Source organism: Lutzomyia longipalpis, chromosome 1, assembly GCF_024334085.1.
Source record: "Lutzomyia longipalpis isolate SR_M1_2022 chromosome 1, ASM2433408v1".
NCBI lineage: Eukaryota > Metazoa > Arthropoda > Insecta > Diptera > Psychodidae > Lutzomyia > Lutzomyia longipalpis.
Window position 1 is genome coordinate 5796630 of NC_074707.1, and position 17730 is coordinate 5814359.

The 17730-nt window shown below is 36.2% G+C and overlaps 3 protein-coding genes across 3 annotated transcripts; 2 read left to right on the top strand and 1 right to left on the bottom strand.

The window, feature by feature from the left end:
• The first annotated feature begins 5193 nt into the window (after positions 1 to 5193).
• Positions 5194 to 6988, top strand: LOC129786664 (zinc finger protein 37-like). Its single transcript, XM_055821822.1, has 3 exons — positions 5194 to 5377; positions 5445 to 5774; positions 5843 to 6988. Exons 1-3 carry the CDS (start codon positions 5219 to 5221, stop codon positions 6986 to 6988), a joined length of 1635 nt encoding a protein of 544 aa, XP_055677797.1. The 5' UTR covers positions 5194 to 5218.
• LOC129786706 (pyrroline-5-carboxylate reductase 1, mitochondrial) lies at positions 6499 to 9984 on the top strand. The gene is made up of 5 exons (XM_055821892.1): positions 6499 to 7389; positions 7677 to 7747; positions 9030 to 9206; positions 9281 to 9698; positions 9773 to 9984. The coding sequence occupies exons 1-5, from the start codon at positions 7314 to 7316 to the stop codon at positions 9847 to 9849; spliced, it is 819 nt and encodes a 272-aa protein (XP_055677867.1). The 5' UTR covers positions 6499 to 7313; the 3' UTR covers positions 9850 to 9984.
• On the bottom strand, positions 9899 to 16888 carry LOC129786738 (uncharacterized). The gene is made up of 3 exons (XM_055821931.1): positions 16254 to 16888; positions 12504 to 12582; positions 9899 to 10435 (listed from the first exon to the last, which is right to left on the bottom strand). Exons 2-3 carry the CDS (start codon positions 12514 to 12516, stop codon positions 10182 to 10184), a joined length of 267 nt encoding a protein of 88 aa, XP_055677906.1. The 5' UTR covers positions 12517 to 12582; positions 16254 to 16888; the 3' UTR covers positions 9899 to 10181.
• Between the last annotated feature and the right edge of the window lie 842 nt (positions 16889 to 17730).

A 17730-nucleotide genomic window follows, 5' to 3' on the forward strand; every position in this document is an offset into this window, starting at 1 on the left:
AGGGAAAACTCCTGTGAGAAAATATTCCAGCAAAACTTCTTGTCGGAAGTACCAGCAAAAATGTGTATGAGGTTGAGTCAAATTGCGAATGGGGGGTGGATGATGGCAATGGGTTTGAGCAAATCCTTTGAATTCATGTCAATACTAAATCCCTTGTTGCGGGTGGATAAACCCCCAAAAGCTTCCCAAGCATGAAGCTTTCTCCCCTGGCGACTGACTAGAATACCTATATGCAATGTACCATAGCTCATGTGTATGTGTACATATGTAACGATATCGAAGGCTCGTGGAAGTTTTATTTATGTGATGGGGCCTCCACCCGCCTGCCTCCCCTCTCGAAAATCCATAGCTGAGGAACCCACATAAAAATTTATTGCTTCAACCCCATACAGAGAGATCCTGTGGGACGTTTTTTTCGAGATTTTTTCTTGATTTTTATATGCGTTTTCTCGCCCTGGCGCACTTCATTGTTTCACCACGTGCCACATGGTTGGTAATAAATTCCAACCATCCGCTCCTATCGCAACACATTGCATGATAAGGGCTGAAAAAAATAGAAGGATATGTGTGTACATTTAGAGTACAAAATCACAAGTGCTTGAAGCTTGGCTTGAAGGGAAGAATTGTGTTCTAAGCAAAGTAATAATATTTTATCAATAATTCCCCAATTACGTGTATCGAGTGGGCAAAGTATACATCCCATGAAAATCAATGATTTTATTTATGGGTGAGTGATTTTTACTACAAATATATTTTTGGAAATAACTACCTACTTAACCCCCTATACTCGGGGAGCTTTCAATAAGCTCCTTGTGACAGAAAGCAATATCGCCAAGTTAATTTGCCGGTTGACATTTAATTTCTACGAAATCAGCATCTCATCATCCACTAGATTCAATTTAGTAGCTTCTCGAAATCATCCTCAATTTACGTTTATTTTTTCCACCCCCTCAATCCTCGTCCATGAAACCACTCAAATACATCACAAAATTCACCCTCCCATACCATTTTCAATGTACATTTCCCACCCCTCCCCCATCGCCGCAGAGTCGTTTTGTGGAGCTGAAAATTCAATAAACAAATTGGCTGGATATCTTCCAGAGAGTACCTACATACATACCCCAATATTTGGCACACATTTATTTGTGAGAACATCACATCCAAGTATATTTTGGCCCGAGTTAGTCGATAAAAGTATGCAAATCCTCTCTATATCATCTCCATGTGTGGGATTCTTATGGGTGCGATAAGAATTTTGTCGAATTGGGAAATTTCGGCAGATTTTTATACATATTACATAAATTGTATATTATGGAAATTTTAGTCATTATTTTTATGATGAAATTTTGATAAATGATATATTTTTCCATAGATTTTTATCGCATTGACTTGTTTGGCATAACAACAATCGCCTACAACCTACAACCCATTTTGCTGTGAGCTTTCAGAAGCATTTTCCATCGTTTGGAAGCTCAGAAAAAACTATGTTGTTAGGTATAAAAAAAAAATTAGTTTTCTCCGTTTTCTCACAATTTCCCTGAATTAAATGATATAAAATGGAAAAAAATATAGAAAATCGTGTAGTCAAGCTGAAAATTCTGCTTTTAAAAAAATTAACTTCCGCACGAAGGGTGTGTGTAGGTGTATATAGCACGGGGGAATTGAAAGCGGAATTTCATGAAGCTGCATTATCCTTGCTGTGCTTTATTTCCTAAAGTGCAATATGTCGGACTTGATAAATTTATGGCAACCTTTTGTGAGCACAGAGAGAGAGAGAGCAAGAGGGAGATAAATGAATGTTAAAATGCTCCCCCAAAACATTTCCTGGTCAACGGTGGAGTTTGATGGAATTCCTGGGAGCATGCACACTTCCTGGAATGTGTGAGGAAGGGCGGAGAATTTTTATTATTACCCACTTCCGATTTCATTGGGGTAGCTCACGAAAGTCGCGCGCTTTTGCATTGTTGTAATGTTGCTGAAGAGCGAACTTCCCTCCCCGTATAAACATAAGCGGGTGCAAAAGCAACAACCTCCGGCACATTGGTCGCATGACGATCTCTCACTAGGGAGTGGGTGGGTGGTGAAAAGAATGGGAGGGAGGGTGCTGAATGTCATTTTCCGGTATTTTAATATAGAGTGGAAAAATGAAGGAGAAGGGGTTAAAGGAAAAAGGCAAAAAAAAAGAACAACATGGTGAAGAGAGGGAATATTCGAGAGAGAGCACTTTGCATTCATTTTGTGTCGTTAAAAGCACTTCCATACTTCTATAACTATATATGCCATTATATATAGCTGAACTATATATGTTATGTATATAATTTTGGAGACACTGCAATAAATTGAATTTGCATGCGACTGAGAAATAAATTGTATTTTTCCTGGGAGGAAGAATCACTCGGTGAGGCTCTCCCAGAGCTCTTTTCCCACCCACCCACCATTCTACCTACCTGCGGCGACATTGCACAGTCAGTTGGTGGGTAAGATGGAAAAAGCTGTGAGGTGAAAGCACACCTCCCACCCCCACCCCCAACACTATGCCACGTCGAAGGTAATATATTGATAGGGGATTTTCTCCCACTAATTTTTCACTCAACTCCTTGAGCACCATCCTGGTGGGTTTTTCTTCTTCTGCTCCCAATTTCCGTTCTGTCACACGTGGAAATGGATGGCGCACACAAGTACATATTTTATAGGAGGAACCCAAAATTATTTCAACAAATTAAATCCAAACACATCCATCCCACTCTTTGCTGGTGGTGAAGCCAAAAGCCACCATCAGGATGTTCATTTGAGAAGTATGTAAGATAATCATTTAATCATTTCTGTCGTCGTCAAAATCGTACCATCTCCCACTCCCCCTACCTTGCTCCCAGCATACAAAATATGAATTTCATTTTATCATCCCTTCCCCCTCCGTGAAAATCATACCAAAACGCCACGAACAGGAGAGAAGCTTACGAAGGAAAGAGAGAGGATTTGACACTGGTAATGAGGGTGGGAAGATTTTCTCATACTCAAATTTCCATCCTTGCGCGATTTCTCCAACACAAAATCCACGTTCAAATGAACTTCGTACACCACATTCACCGCCCCCCACAAGCCCTCATCCCCCATCGGATTTCTGCAAGGTGGTCTTGAATGGTAGTGAAAGTGTTACACCCCGAAACCATTATAAAATCCAAGTCCAAAAGAGGAGAACGTGATTTTCAGCTGTGTGCTGTTAACCACACCATGGATTCAGCTGCCGGCACGACTCCAAGTGTGGTGGGTATTCCTCACAGAAAGTTCCTCCAGAATGTGCTTTAACCAGAGTCGCTTTTGAGTTTGTTGATCATGTGGGTTCGAATTTGGAGTGAGTTGTTCACCATCATCGCATTTCTAAATTACCAAAACTTTATGTGGTTTGGGGGTGGATTTATAAAAAAATTAAATGTGATAAATGAGGGTTGAAGGTCTTTCTTTTTCTCCTATTAATTTTTTTTTGTGTTTTGGCTACAATGTGAATTCCTCAATATAATTTTCTATCTTGAAGAAAATGCGTGAATGGGGTGAGAAAGAAAGTTTTCATTTGAATAAAGTTTTTCATAGTGAAACTTCATTCTGAGGAGCATTAACCTCTAGGCCGCCAAGCGGGGTCGTTGAACGACCCCAGCCCTATATTTCGTGCTATAACTTAATAAATATAAAAGTTAGCGATCCCATCTTTTGGAAATAAGTTCCTTGGTTATCTGAGGAGGTTGTGTAAAAATTTCAGCTCAATCCGTCCACCACAAGAAAAGTTATTAAGGAAAATGTAGAAGAAGGGAATTCAAAAATTGGTGTAACGGCCATGCTGCGGAAAATTTCTTAGAATGAAGTTAGTCACATCATAAATCATATGGTTGAAGGGGGTTGAAGGGTTGTGTTTACTTTCTCACTTTACCTTCTCAGTGTCAGAATTATCGCGAATAAGTAACATAAACATCATAAAACATAATTAGAAGCATATAAATGTGCAAAACAATAAAGAATATTAGAGAAATATTGCCATTTATCACGGTGCGGGAAGTGAGGGGAATGTGGGGAAGTAGTGAAAAAAATAGCAGTTGCGGTCAACTTCGTGGCAAATTTCTCACGAAGAAAGTGTGAAAAATGAGTGAAAAATGTTTTTCCCTAATATCTTCTTCTGCGTGTTTCCGGGTGGCGAATTTGTGATGCAAGGGGCAAGAGGACTATATAAGGAGTCTAAAGGTAGTGACCCGACAGTTCCCGGTTTTATAGTTTATGAGAAAATCGACTTCCTTCTTGGGGTCGTTCAACGACCCCACCTTGGCGCTCTAAGGAAGCTCCAAGGTCTTGGCGGCCAGCAGGTTAAAGAGCAGAGAATTTTGGAGAAGAACATTAAATCGATTTGTTTAATTTTCTTCCTTTTCAATGTTTTAGGAAAATTCCCAGAAGTCAGAAAACTCTTCTTATGCCAAATTAACGAGCCCGTTATAGTCCCTACGTCTTCTCGGAATCTCCTAAATAATTTCAAAGACAAGCAAGAGTGGCAAAAAAGAACTAAAATCAACTGAAGATTATGTAGGTAGGTAAGCAACAGTATTTAACCCTTTTGTGGGTAAATTTCTTTTTGCAAAAAGTTTTAAGAAGGGGTATTTTATGTTGTTACAATTTCACCTACATTCGGAATTAATTTACATTAATTAAAATTCAAATACAAAATGCGGTTCTTTCGCGAGTAATCCGATTATGTGGCAAAAAGGAAGTTTCAGCGAGATATTAGCGAAACTTTTATGCTAAATTTTTTGAATATGAAATGTAAATTCCAAGTTTATACTCCATGGCCTCCATGGAGCTTTGGGAGTATGTATTAAAGGACCTAATGGACCACAATGACCTATATAAAATTATTTACTTCATTTAATGTGAATTAAAGCCATTTAATTAAACAAATTAAACATTTTTAAGAATCTTGAGGATTCTATGGCTGAATTATATACATTTTCCCCTTGAGAAGCTTTTGGCGTAAAATTTCATCTAGAAAAAGCTGATTTCTTTTTAATTTATTAAAAAAAAAAAATAGTTTTAAGTAAAATCGTTTTATTCCGTTATTTTATGATTTTATTTTACACATATTTCACACAATTTGTTTCATTCTCATTCATGTTTCGTGTTTCGCTGCGTAGGTTGCCTGCCTTGTTTTTTGACATTTCCATTCAAAACAAAAACAAAAACAATGTCCGCAAATTGTCTAGATCCGGAAAATACGACGTATCTGGATGAATTATGCAGAATCTGTGCTGTAAAATGTAGTATCCTGGATGTTAGTGTGTACTCTGACATGGGACTCTTGAAGGAATTGCAGAAAAAGTTGGATTCTTGCCTCCCAATCTCTGTAAGTTGCATTTGGATTTTTTTCTGATTTTCCCGATTTTCCTGTTAATTCCTGATTCTTCCTCTAGGTCAGGGAACACGATCCCTTCCCCAAGAAGTTGTGTGAAAACTGCTGCTATCAGCTTGAAGCTTTCTACGAATTCCGCCGGAAGAGCCTCGAGACGGAGAACTATTTCAACAGCTTGCTGAAGAAGTCTGAAGAAACTTCCGGCTTTTCCGGGGATTCTTTTGCCCACATTGATTTTGAGGACATACAGGAGTCTGAGCAGAAGACACACAGCACCAGTGGGGGCTACATTCTCGGTGGAGATGATATTCTCATCACAGTTGAAGAGAATGGTTCGCAATTCATTGACAATCTCTCCGGGAATGAGATTATCAATTTTGACCAAACAATGGTGAGTTAAAGCTTAATACTTCTCCCTCCCTCTGTAAGACAGATGATGACTTCCTGCTTCTTTTTTAGCTCTCAGATCCGAATATTTTCAATTTGAAAATTGATCAGAAAGAAGAGGAGCCCAAAGAAGCTTCCCTTCCGGCAAAATCATCAGACTACCTTCCGGAAGATTTGAATTTTGAAGATGAACTCCCGGATCAATTGCCAGACGTGCCCGATGTGTCGGATGTGGATGATATAAAGATGGATGAGATTGATAATTCTCCCGGAATGGATTGTCCTGACATTGAAGATGCCGCCGAGAGTCCAGAAGTTGAGAAGAAGGATGAGGAGAAGAAGAAGAAGCCTCGGCAGTGTGATGTGTGTCAGAAGACTTTTCAGAATAATTTCAAACTTGAGGAGCATAAATTGAGGCATACAGACCCAAAACCCTACAAATGCTCCTTCGAGGGATGCTCAAAGGCATTCCAGTCGAAGATAGGAAGGGAACAGCATGAGGCTTCCCACAGGGGGGTCTTCCTCCTCACTTGTGATAAATGCGGGAAGGGCTTTCAGTGTCAGAGCTACTTAACCGTCCATCAGCGTGTCCATTCAGATGAGAAACCTTTTGGATGCTCAACATGCGGGATGCGCTTCAAGGCAAAGGCTACGCTGGTTAATCATGAGAATCGCCACAAAGGTATTCAGCCCTTCAAGTGCAGCACCTGCCGGAAGGGTTTCGTCACGAAGGCTCTGTGCCAGGCGCACGAGATGACGCACACAGAGGAGGGGAATCAAAAGTACCCCTGTGACGTGTGTCAGAAAAAGTTTGTCTGCAAAACCTACCTCAAAGTCCACATGCGCATCCACACGAATGATCGCCCATTCAGCTGTGAGGTCTGTGGCAAGAAATTCCGCACGAAGATTGATCTTAAATCCCACTTTGAGGTACACATCAGGGAGAAGAAGCACGTCTGTGAGATTTGTGGGAAGAATTTCTCCCGGAAAGACTCCCTGAATGTGCACAGAAGGCGGCATTTGGGCACGAGGCCATACAAATGCCACTACTGCGACGACAGATTCACCCAATCATCCGTCCGGAATGCCCATATGAAGCTCCACACGGGCGAAAGGGCTTTCGCGTGCCCAGACGCAAGTTGCTCCAAGAGATTCGTGTCACGCAGCACAATGATGACGCACCTCAAGAGATGCAGCACGCATCAAATTCCCAGTTAACCGTTCCAATTCGCCGGACAATGATGACACAACGCAGCAGTGAGAGAGATAAGGGAGCCGATCGTGAGGACTTTTTCCGAGTCCACTTAGCGGTTTCCCCTTCAGTTCGACATTCGATCGCCACAGAGGCTAGTCGCTTGTAGCACCACTGTGAGTGTCTCTCTAATCAAAAAAACAACACACAGCTAACGACTGATAACCCGGCAATTATTTGCAGCGATATTTAACATCAAAAGGCACTCTCTCGAAGCGATTTAGTTTCGTGAAAAAGTTAATTTTCTTGTTCTAATTGTTCTGTGCTTTTGTTTGAGTCTGTTTTGGGGGAATGAAAATGATGAAAATCGGCTTTATTGGTGGTGGAAAGATGGCTCAGGCCATGGCGAAAGGATTCATTGCAGCAGGTGAGTCAAAAAAATGCATTCCAGAGTGCCCAAAAAAAAAGATTTTTTGTGCTATCGAGAGGTTTCTTGTGAAATTCTTTTACGCTGGGAAATCTTCTTTAAACTTTTCCATGGAGATTGCTTAGAAATGGAATTTTACAGAGCATTCACCCAAATAACATATCGCCTTATCAAAGCTAATTTCTTTCAATGATAATACTCAGGGCCTCTATCGGCCTTTTGGAAAAATTTGTCCAAACAGAAATGGTCATAAAAATGCTATAACAGAACATTTTCCTTCCACACAGGCCTCTCCAAGGCGGATAACATGATCGCTAGTTGTCATCCATCCGATCACTTATCAGCTGAAGCATTCGAAGTGAGTATATTGTACAATTTTTTACGCGCTAAAATGCAACGTTTTTGTTCATTAATATGTTTGTTTATCAAGAAAGCAAAGTCTAGACGGAGCTTTGAAAAAGATTGCTTTTTTGAATTCATTTATAATACTTTTAGAGCCTACAAAACATTAATTTGGGGAGTTTTTTTTTGTTCTATATTTTTGAAAATTGATATTTTTTGTTTGTTTTAAAATTATTATTTTTTAATTGTAAAAAGATAAAAAAACATGTTCCACATTCTCTGCAATATCATTCCTTATTCGTTTTACAAGAGTTGGTACAAGATTTTGCATTCATAAAGAAGAAAATCGTTTATATCAGTCAAGACACACACACACCATAAAATCAATACATGGGATTTTATTAATTTTAGAATAGATAGACAGAGAAGTTTTCTGAATTCTTTTCATTTCTGAATAATACGGTTTGTTTCTCATTTATTTGTTTGAAGTTGTGAATTATTTAACAAATATTTTATAGCACAAAATGTGTCTCGACTATAATATTGCAGATTGACAACCAATTGCTATAAAATTATCAAACAGCGCCCTCATCTGTCGTAACGTCTGTAGTTAAGAATTCTGAAAGATCTACATACATTTTATAGGTATTATTAGATTAGATTAAATGTCTATCCCTAGTTGCTATAAAATTCTAAGTTTACGGAATTTGACACCACTGGTTACTATGGTAGATGAGGGCGCTGTTTATAATTTTTATAGTAATTGTGGATCAACAATTTGTTTTTGAACTGATTAACTAGTTTTTAAACAATCAAATAAAATTCTTTTCACGATTTCACAAAATTGTAAAATTTGTGAAATTATAAGAAAATAAAAGCAAATATTCTCTTTAAGTAATTTCTTGCCAGATTTCTTAAGAATTCTTTCTTAAAGATCTCTAAAATTTCTAAATTTAATTAACCGTAAAAAAATAATCCCAAAAACTACAAAAGCTAATTGTCCAGTCCACGCTTCCCTAATCAGTTTAATATTGAAACAAAAAAAAACTTAAAAGGGATTAAAAAATTCTCACGCCTTGTTAAGAAGCCAAATAAAGTGCAAATATACATTGAGATTAATCCTCTTGGAGTTCCACGAATAAAATCGGAACAATTTTCCTCCAATTTATATTAAAAATGAAGTTTTTTCTCAGAATTAAAGTCAAATATTTGGTGAAGCTCTATTTGTGTGTTGGATTTGAACAATTTCTTTTGTATCTATATAATTTATTTGTTTGCTTCCTTTTTTCTTCAAACAGTCTCTTGGGGCGCAGTGCATCTCGAAGAATGTTCCTGTTGTGGAGAAATCGGATATTGTTTTCGTGTCTGTGAAACCATCCGTTGTCCCAATAGCTCTGTCAGATGTAAAGGATGTGAGCAATGGCAAATTGTTCCTCTCAATTGCAATGGGAGTTACAATTGCTCAGCTTGAGAAAGTAAAGAAAAATTTATTGATGAGAGATTTATGGGAGATTTGTGTTTTTATAAAGAAGATTTTTGTTGTTTGTAGAGACTTTCCGCAGAGGCACGTGTGGTGCGTGTTATGCCAAATACACCGGCAATCATCCGAAAGGGTTGCTCAGTGTTTGTTCGTGGCACCAAAGCCACGGATAAAGATGTCAGCATCACGCAGACACTCCTCCGTGCTGTTGGATCGTGCGAGGAGGTCCCGGAGACGCTAATGGATCCCGTAACGGCTGTGAGTGGAAGTGGCCCAGCGTATGTTTATCTCATGATTGAAGCTCTGGCCGATGGGGGTGTGAAGATGGGCCTACCGCGGGATCTGGCGTACCGTTTAGCATCCCAAACGGTCCTCGGTGCGGGTGGAATGGTGCGTGAAACCGAAACACATCCGGCAAAGTTGAAGGACGACGTCACGAGTCCTGCTGGTTCAACGGCTGCCGGATTGCATCACTTGGAACAGAGTGGTGAGTTTTTTGTCCTTCACATAGTATTAATTGCATTCCTTTGACAATACAATGTTGTCTCTTTCGCTGATAAGGCTTCCGGGCGAGTGTTATTGGCGCTGTTGAAGCAGCAACCCGTAGATGTGTAGAGATTGCAACGAAAAGTGATTAGTTGTGCAATTTGCTCGCGTTTGAAGGAGGAAAAAAAGAAAACAACAAACTTTAGCAATATTTCTTATCTGTTTATATTTTTGTAAGTTTTAGCTGATTTTTTTATACAAAAAGATAATATATAATTCTAATTTCATTACATAATGTCCTTAAAAACATCACAGTCTCAATAATCGCACCACGCATTGTTTTTCACGAATGTTTCACTCAATCCCGGGTTTTTTATTCTTCTTCCTTTCTTTCGTTTTATATATCTCCTCAGAAGGTAAGATCCTTAATATTATATATAGTAATATGTGTAGGTAATATAAATGGGGAGATTTATGTGATGATTCACGATGATCCAATGAGGAACCACGGCAGGATGACGGTTACAGCTAATGCAGCAACGCATGTTGCACAAACAACAACAGCGTGAAACTTCTTATTTCTATCCTCATCCTCATGCTCAGCTGGATCTTTCACATACTCCAGCACTTCCACGTCGCACCGAAAGCGTACTTTGGCTTTCGATGAGCCATCCTGACGCCATATGAGATGCCCCGATGATTCACGTCTTTCTAAATTCCAAATTGGCTCAGAAGCAACTGCAATGACACACAAAGAGTTTGTCTTTCATTAGAATCTTTACGCGTAATTTAATGTTGTAGTTTGTTTGTGGAAACTTTCAAGTAGTTTCTTATCTCTTATCTTATCATTCGTATTTATTAAAAATTTTCAATGACAATAACTACTAAGAATTCAATATTGTAGTAATATTGTTATTATTGTACGCAAAGGTAGGAAAAAAAACACAGGTGTTGTTAAAATGTTGATTGTTTGTCACGGTCTGAGAGAACTTTTAAAGGTGAAGGAATGCTATTGATTTATGGAATGAATATTGATGATTCTATTGATAACATTGAGAATGTTTACACGTAAAAATATTGATTAACAACAGAAATTTAAATTTAAAATCATTTGTCTTTTAGTGCGGAAGAAAATGTCATAAAAAGAATATCCTGATCATTGTTTGAAGAATTTCTTTTTAATTTGAATCTTAATAAATTCAATAATTTTCTGCGGTAATTTTTAGTTATTTTAAGGATTATTTTAGACAACAGATTTTCTAAAATGGGGAATGAAAGGGAGGGTAAAATACTCATAAAAATCAAAACGTATCCATCTGCAATAATTTTATAGATCTTCCAATGAGTAAAATAATAATGTAATAAAAAAATATCTATGAAGGTAATTTTGGAAATTTGGGGAATTTCAGAAGCGACTTTTGAGCTTATTTTGAATTAAAAAATTAAAAATTTGCTTAAATTTTCATTTAATGATTAAATAATCATTCGACAAAAATCTTTAATTAATTTTTTTTAATTCTTAGCATAGAAATAATCCTTTTTTGATTTCTAAAGAAGATTCTGAGCTTTGAGGATGTTATTCAGGCACCTATCCTCATTTAGCTATACGCCGACTGCTTAAAAAGCTTTCCCTGAACTAATTAGTTAGTTAAAATAATTGGATTTAATTAACTTAATTTTATTTTTAATTTATTTGGAAATATTCAGCAAAATCTTTTCAATTATTCAGCATAGAATTCGTAATAATTCAACAGATAAATGCCTCTTGGGACACTTGAAGTCATTTCTTTTAAGCTTATCGTGCGCGTATCTAATACGGAACAAAAATTCTTATCAAACAGAATTCTTCAGAGAATTAAATTTTATTCTTTCTCATGCAGAATCATCTTCTATTGAGCTATAAAGAAATGATTGTAGGCAATAATAATAATGTTGTATAAAAGGATTCGTCATACGGCGATGTAGGGAAATAAGTGCAAAACGTGCCACTTGTGTATCTAATGAGCAACATTTCTTTATTACATCCTCCTCCTCCTCCTGCAATGAAGCCACGCGGGAGTTTGCTAATGATGTGGCATGTGATATCAACAGGAGGTCATTTTCATGCTTAAACCATATATGTAGCACGCATCGAGGGGGAGGAATGTGTGACGGAAATTTTAGACGCACACCCGATAAGATAGAGCTCTGAGAAGAGCCAAAGAATTTCCTAATGAAGACGTGGAAGTCGTACCACCTGTAGTGATAAATTCGGTGAAGGTTGTGTCCCCTTTAATCTTAATAATCATCCAACACTTCAAATTAATGATAAAGAATCACAAGCAAAGTTAAGATAAGAGGTTTGCCTTTTAGCCCATATTGTTATGAATCAATTTTGCAAGCGAAAGAAGCGAGCAAAGGTGTGTAGTAAAATGTACAGAGAGAGGCGGTCTTATGATTAAAAATGTGGTATGATTGAGAATGTGCTCAAAGTCCATGCGTTGGAAATCTCTGTTTTTTTAAATCTTCTTTGTACACAAAAAATGATTTCTGACGACATTTTGGGAAGGAAAAATACTGAGAAAGTCTATAAATAAATCTTTGGATCATTTGAGATGAAAAAAAAATGTCGCAACTTCAATGTGTTTGCGTGAAAAATTAGAATTGGGAATTCTTTCGCGAGAAAACCCCCAAAGCGCGCACGTGTTTTCCCATCAGCAGATGCTATTTATGTATCATTTCCATTCACAAAATTTTCCCGCAAACAAAAATAGAAAACATTTCTTTCAAAAAATTGAAGAGAAGAAGAGAATGAAGCGCATCGTACCTGTAACTGTCATCGTGATTGAGCGTTTTCTCTCTTCTTCAGCAACGCCAAACAATGAAAAGCTCTGCTTTTGACGATCCTGTGAAAAGAAAAGCAAAAAAGGGGGGAAATTGAATTAAGTTGCAACATGGAAAGAGAGAGGAAAGCCATAAGGAAAATTAATCCTGTGCTTTATCAATATTGAGACGTTACATGCCCTCGAAATTGATTTCAAAGAACAATAAAGAATAAAAAACTCCATTTAGAAAGATTTTTTTTGTAAATATTTACAAAACCACGAGGACTTTAAATATTTTCTTCATTATATTTTCATTGCAGATTAGAAATGAAATGTGTTGCAAATAAAGAGATAATTTGCTGAAAAGAAGTGAGAGAGGAAAACAATGCGAAATATTAATCCCATTTAATATTTATTCTTCTTACTTTACACATTATTTTGTACTTTTATCTCCTCAAGCTTCATGGCCCCTTTCTGGATTTTTTATCATGAGATTAAGAGCGTGGATTAAGGAGTGAGAAGTAATCTCACACACAGCAGGGGCATTGTGACTTCACAGAAGCTTAGAAGGAATTCTCTTTCACCCCGTAAATTGCTTCTCATTAAGGAAAAATTAATTACAAATTACCTTCAAAGACATATTTTGGTTTAAATTCTTCGCATGTTGCCCCTTCCTCTTTGCACATGAGTTTGTTTAATGTTATCAACACCTCTCTCTCTCTGCCTTTGCAAAATTTATTTGAGAGCGGTGCGTGAATAGTAAAGTAATTTGCTCAATATAAATAATACAATTTACCATTTATTTAATGAGGATTTAGGCTTATTTTTTTTTTAATTCAGCAAAGCTAAAATGATTCGCCAGGGAGGAAATGATTTTCATATTTTTATTCATAAACTATTTTATTATTTTCACTTTCATGCACCTTGAGCATGAGCATGAATCAGGTCAAACACGTTGAAAGGTCACAAAGAGAAATTTTGTAAATTATTTTAATTTGATTTTCATTTCATTGTAGGAATTTGCGTTGAAATTTTAATAAAATATTAAAATAAGAGTTGGTTAGACTGTTACATTTAGAATTTTTTAAACAGCTTGAAATAGACGCTTTTTAGACACCCAAAATACCTTCTTTGACTACGAAAACTGTCTTAAAAACGTATTTACAGCCAAAATATGCTTAAGCTGTTAATTTGGTAATTAAATTAAAGCCTATATATCTGCTATTTATCGCATAATAAGAGTTTATTCTGTGTGTGGCCAAATAAACCTCACAATGAAGTTGAATACATAAAACTTATTGTGGGGTCTTTAACTTGTGAGAGCTGCACCAATCATTAATAAAGATTTATTTATAAATAAAACTTTGCTTTGTGTTGATAAAATGTTTACGAGCTGTAAGAATAGTCTGTAATGGCGATTGTTTGGGTAAACAAGTCAAAAATATTTTGTGAGATGTTTTTGGTAATCTCATATGCGCAAGAGAATATATTTCCTCATGATAAGTCGTCAAAATTATCGTAATTCATACGCAAAAATTTAATTACGTCAATTGATTTTTGATTGTCTTTCCATATTTTCATTAAAGTCAATAAAATTCATTTTTTATTAATGTACATACACATGAAAAAAAATCATAAAGAGAACGTGGTTCGAGCGAAAATGTTATACAAACAAAACCTTTTGCTCATTGAGTATTTAATTGCGAAAGCAAAATATATATTTATTCAATTGTATTGCAATCATATCCGCATTTGGTGGAAAATTGTTTAAAAAAAAAAGTAACAATTAATATCTTTTTAATTGTGCAGACTTTATTAACGAATTTTGATTGATGGAGTGGTCTTAATTAAAAGTTGCGCTTTTTAATTTTGTTCAATGTGACACAAACAGGGTTGAGTGAAGACAAGAAAAAAAGCTCATTACATAAGTTGTGTATAAACAACGCTAAAAGTAATCTTTGGTCTATTTTTGTTAATAAGTTCATAAGCAGAGATAATGGCAATCTCGTGGAGTTTTGATGCCTTCAGCAAAACTATACTGAGATCACGTAATTACTTATCGAATTCATCTGAACTCTGATTGCGTTGACCGCAAATTATTTCACATCAAAGTCATTTTCAAGCTTTCAGATTTATATTAGAAGCTGATTTATTATTTTTATTCCATAATTAAAGTACAAATGACGCATAAATTGGCGTCATTTGCATGACCACTACTGTGATTTATTGTACGTTCTGGATTTTTGATTTTCTTAACTTTTATTCTTCAGTGTTTTGTTAGTGTTCAATTTTAATTTGTTTTCTGTAAGAAAAATCTTCAAAATGAAATAAAAATTCATTCATATTGCAAGGAAAGTTTTGGGAAAGATTTCGACATTATTTAATTATTAAAAAAAAACCATAAAAAACCAGGAGCCTGGCCTAAAAATCTTAGGTAAAGTTATTTTAAAGAACATTTACAGGATTGCTGTTACTCCTTAATTTATGTTCTTATCAATTTCAGAGCTTTGAACTTCTTGATGAAATTGTGGAAATTTTTCACAGATATTCTGTAAAAATTTTAATTCATGTTTTCCTAAAGAAGTTATGCGAAGTTTCTAAAAAAATAGCTTCATTTGAAGACTCATGAAAGTAAAATGATTTTCCTCGAAAAAGCTGTGAATATATTTATTTTCCAAGAGGAAGATGAAATATTGAAGTGTTTTCTTGTTTGTAAATAAAAAAAATATCACAGATTTCCCAGGATTTTCTTGCTAATTTTTACTCTTAAATCTATCGATAAAATTCATAATTAATTCTCTATAACATTCTTTAGAACAAAAAAGGACATTTTAACGACCTCTAAAGAATATTTTTCAAGTTCCCAAAGTTTTCTTTTTACCTTTCTTCGAGCTTTTCGCGAGTTTAGAATTTTATTGAAAATTCTCAAAGAACTCCGGATGTTTTTAATTTTCTCAAGCTTCTCAAATTACAAAAGGCGAGCTTTTTTTTCATGCCATAGAACTTGAAGAAAAGTTTGCAATCAAGGAAATTGTTCTATTTATGAGGTATTCAACAAAATGGCTAAAGGAGGTGTTTGCGGGGGATGGAAGGGAGCAACAAACGAAGAGGGATTAGAAGTTCTTTAGCGCGAGCTAGAAGTGTAGAATGGAATGCGAAATAACATGAGAACAAAGGGAAGTGCACGCGGTCAATGGTCACGCGAACTCGCGAGCTTTCTCTTATCATGACAAATGGAAAGCCTTTTGCACCACTATTATACCAACGTCACATTCAATTAAAATCTAGATTAGTTCTTCAGGCTTGTGGGAGTTTTATTTCCCCTTTTCATCTCTTTGGGGCTTTGCACTTGGGGGGCTATTACATAAAATATTCATGCTTAACATGGGAAATAAAAACATTTTTCTCCTTAGAGATTATCTTGCGTGCGAATTTTCTTTTAATTTTCAGAGTGAAATGGAATTTTTTTTTCCAATTTGATAAGAAAGTTAATTTTCTGTTTTTTTTTCAAATTAGACGATAAAGAAGGGGCAAAAGTCTTTAATTGCACATGGGTTTATTTTTAACACCGCATTGTTTTTCCTTCTCTCACACAGCTCAAAAAGCTCACGAGCAAATTTATATTCCGGTCGACTATTTAATGCTTCTCAAAGTCACTGCGGGTATGTAAATAATGAAAAAAAAATGAAAAGAGAATTCTTTTGGAAATGTGTGGCGTAAAATAATATTTAAATATATTCTTCAACACTTACGGATTGAGCTGGAAATTCTCCAAAGTGTGTGACGTTCAAAAAGCTGCGATTGTCGCCACAACACAACGCAAAGAGAAGCTCTCAAAACGAGATTTTTTTTTCTTTAAGAAGTCTTATTAGATTTTTCGCGTCAACCTTGACCGCACTGCGGAGTAGCAAAACTACCAGGCAGCTTAGCGAAGAGCTTCTGAATGACTTTCTAAATGCACAAACTTTTAGTGTCTGCCTGCTTGCACCATAAATGGAACTCTATTTACTGCCAAGTAGTGTTCTATGCAATGCAACACGTAGTATTGATTTCTTCGATGCTATGTATGTATGTAGAAAATTGCACCAATCCCACTTTCACCTTTTTCTTCTTCTCCTTCTAAACCATCTGTTGGATATTTCTATCGTGTGTGAAAAATTGTCTCTCCTATATCAAATTATGGGCACAACACACAGCAGTGGGGGTAGCATAAAAGCTCTCACTAAAAAATTCATACAAAGAGCACCAAGCGTGTGGTGAGAGAAAAATGTTTAAAAAAAAAGAACGGAATCCAACTGCGAGGGAATTTTGTCTCGTTCGGAAAATTCAGACCAGTATGAATGAAAATCGCGTGCGTCGTACACGACGTCAGGAGTACTTTTGTGAGACGCACTTCGGGCCCCAAAAGAATGAAGCTCGTTTGTCTGGCACAAAATCCCCACCATGAGCTTCCAATCCAAGCACTAATCGTCGTCCCATTTTAACTCACATCTAACGCCAATTTGTGGCTCTCTCGCTCTCTTTGGCGCGTTTTATGTACATAGTTTAGTTGGGAGCACACACTTGTGGAGTTTGCAATGAATTAATTACCGTAACCGCAGGCACATAGCATGAGAAGCATGAGATGTGTACGAAAGATATGATATTGGCACCTCTAAACACTTCTCACACATCCGTTTTTCCACCCACTTTAGCCATTTATTTGATAAGAATGATTTAAATACAATTGTGTTCAGCAGAACAGGCTGCATGCTCCTCGTTTTTAGGGTTTTCTCACAAATGAATTTACCAAATGTTGATCTAAACATGAAATAGCATAGAAAGCTAAAAAAGGTAAAAGGAGCTTACGTATCCAGAGCTTTTATTCAGCTTTCTGCTTAAGGGAAATAATTATTTAAAAAAAAGAGGTTTATTCATTTAAATCATTGAAGAAAAGTCAAAGAAAAGTTTTCTTTTTCCACTTATAGAAAAAATATTGCTTTAAAGTATAAAAAAATCCACGCCTATAGCATTTAATTTTCTCTTTTAATGCATAAAACATAATAATAATTTTAATTTGGGTCAATCGTGTTTGACCTTTGAGAATTTATTCTGTAGTTTATTTGGGTAAAATTAAATAAATTCTATTACTTCATTAAACACGAATATTTTAACCCTTTTAGGTCATTGGGTCATATTGTGTACGTTGAACCAAACTTTCAACATTCTCTTCCTTCTGAATCGCTTATA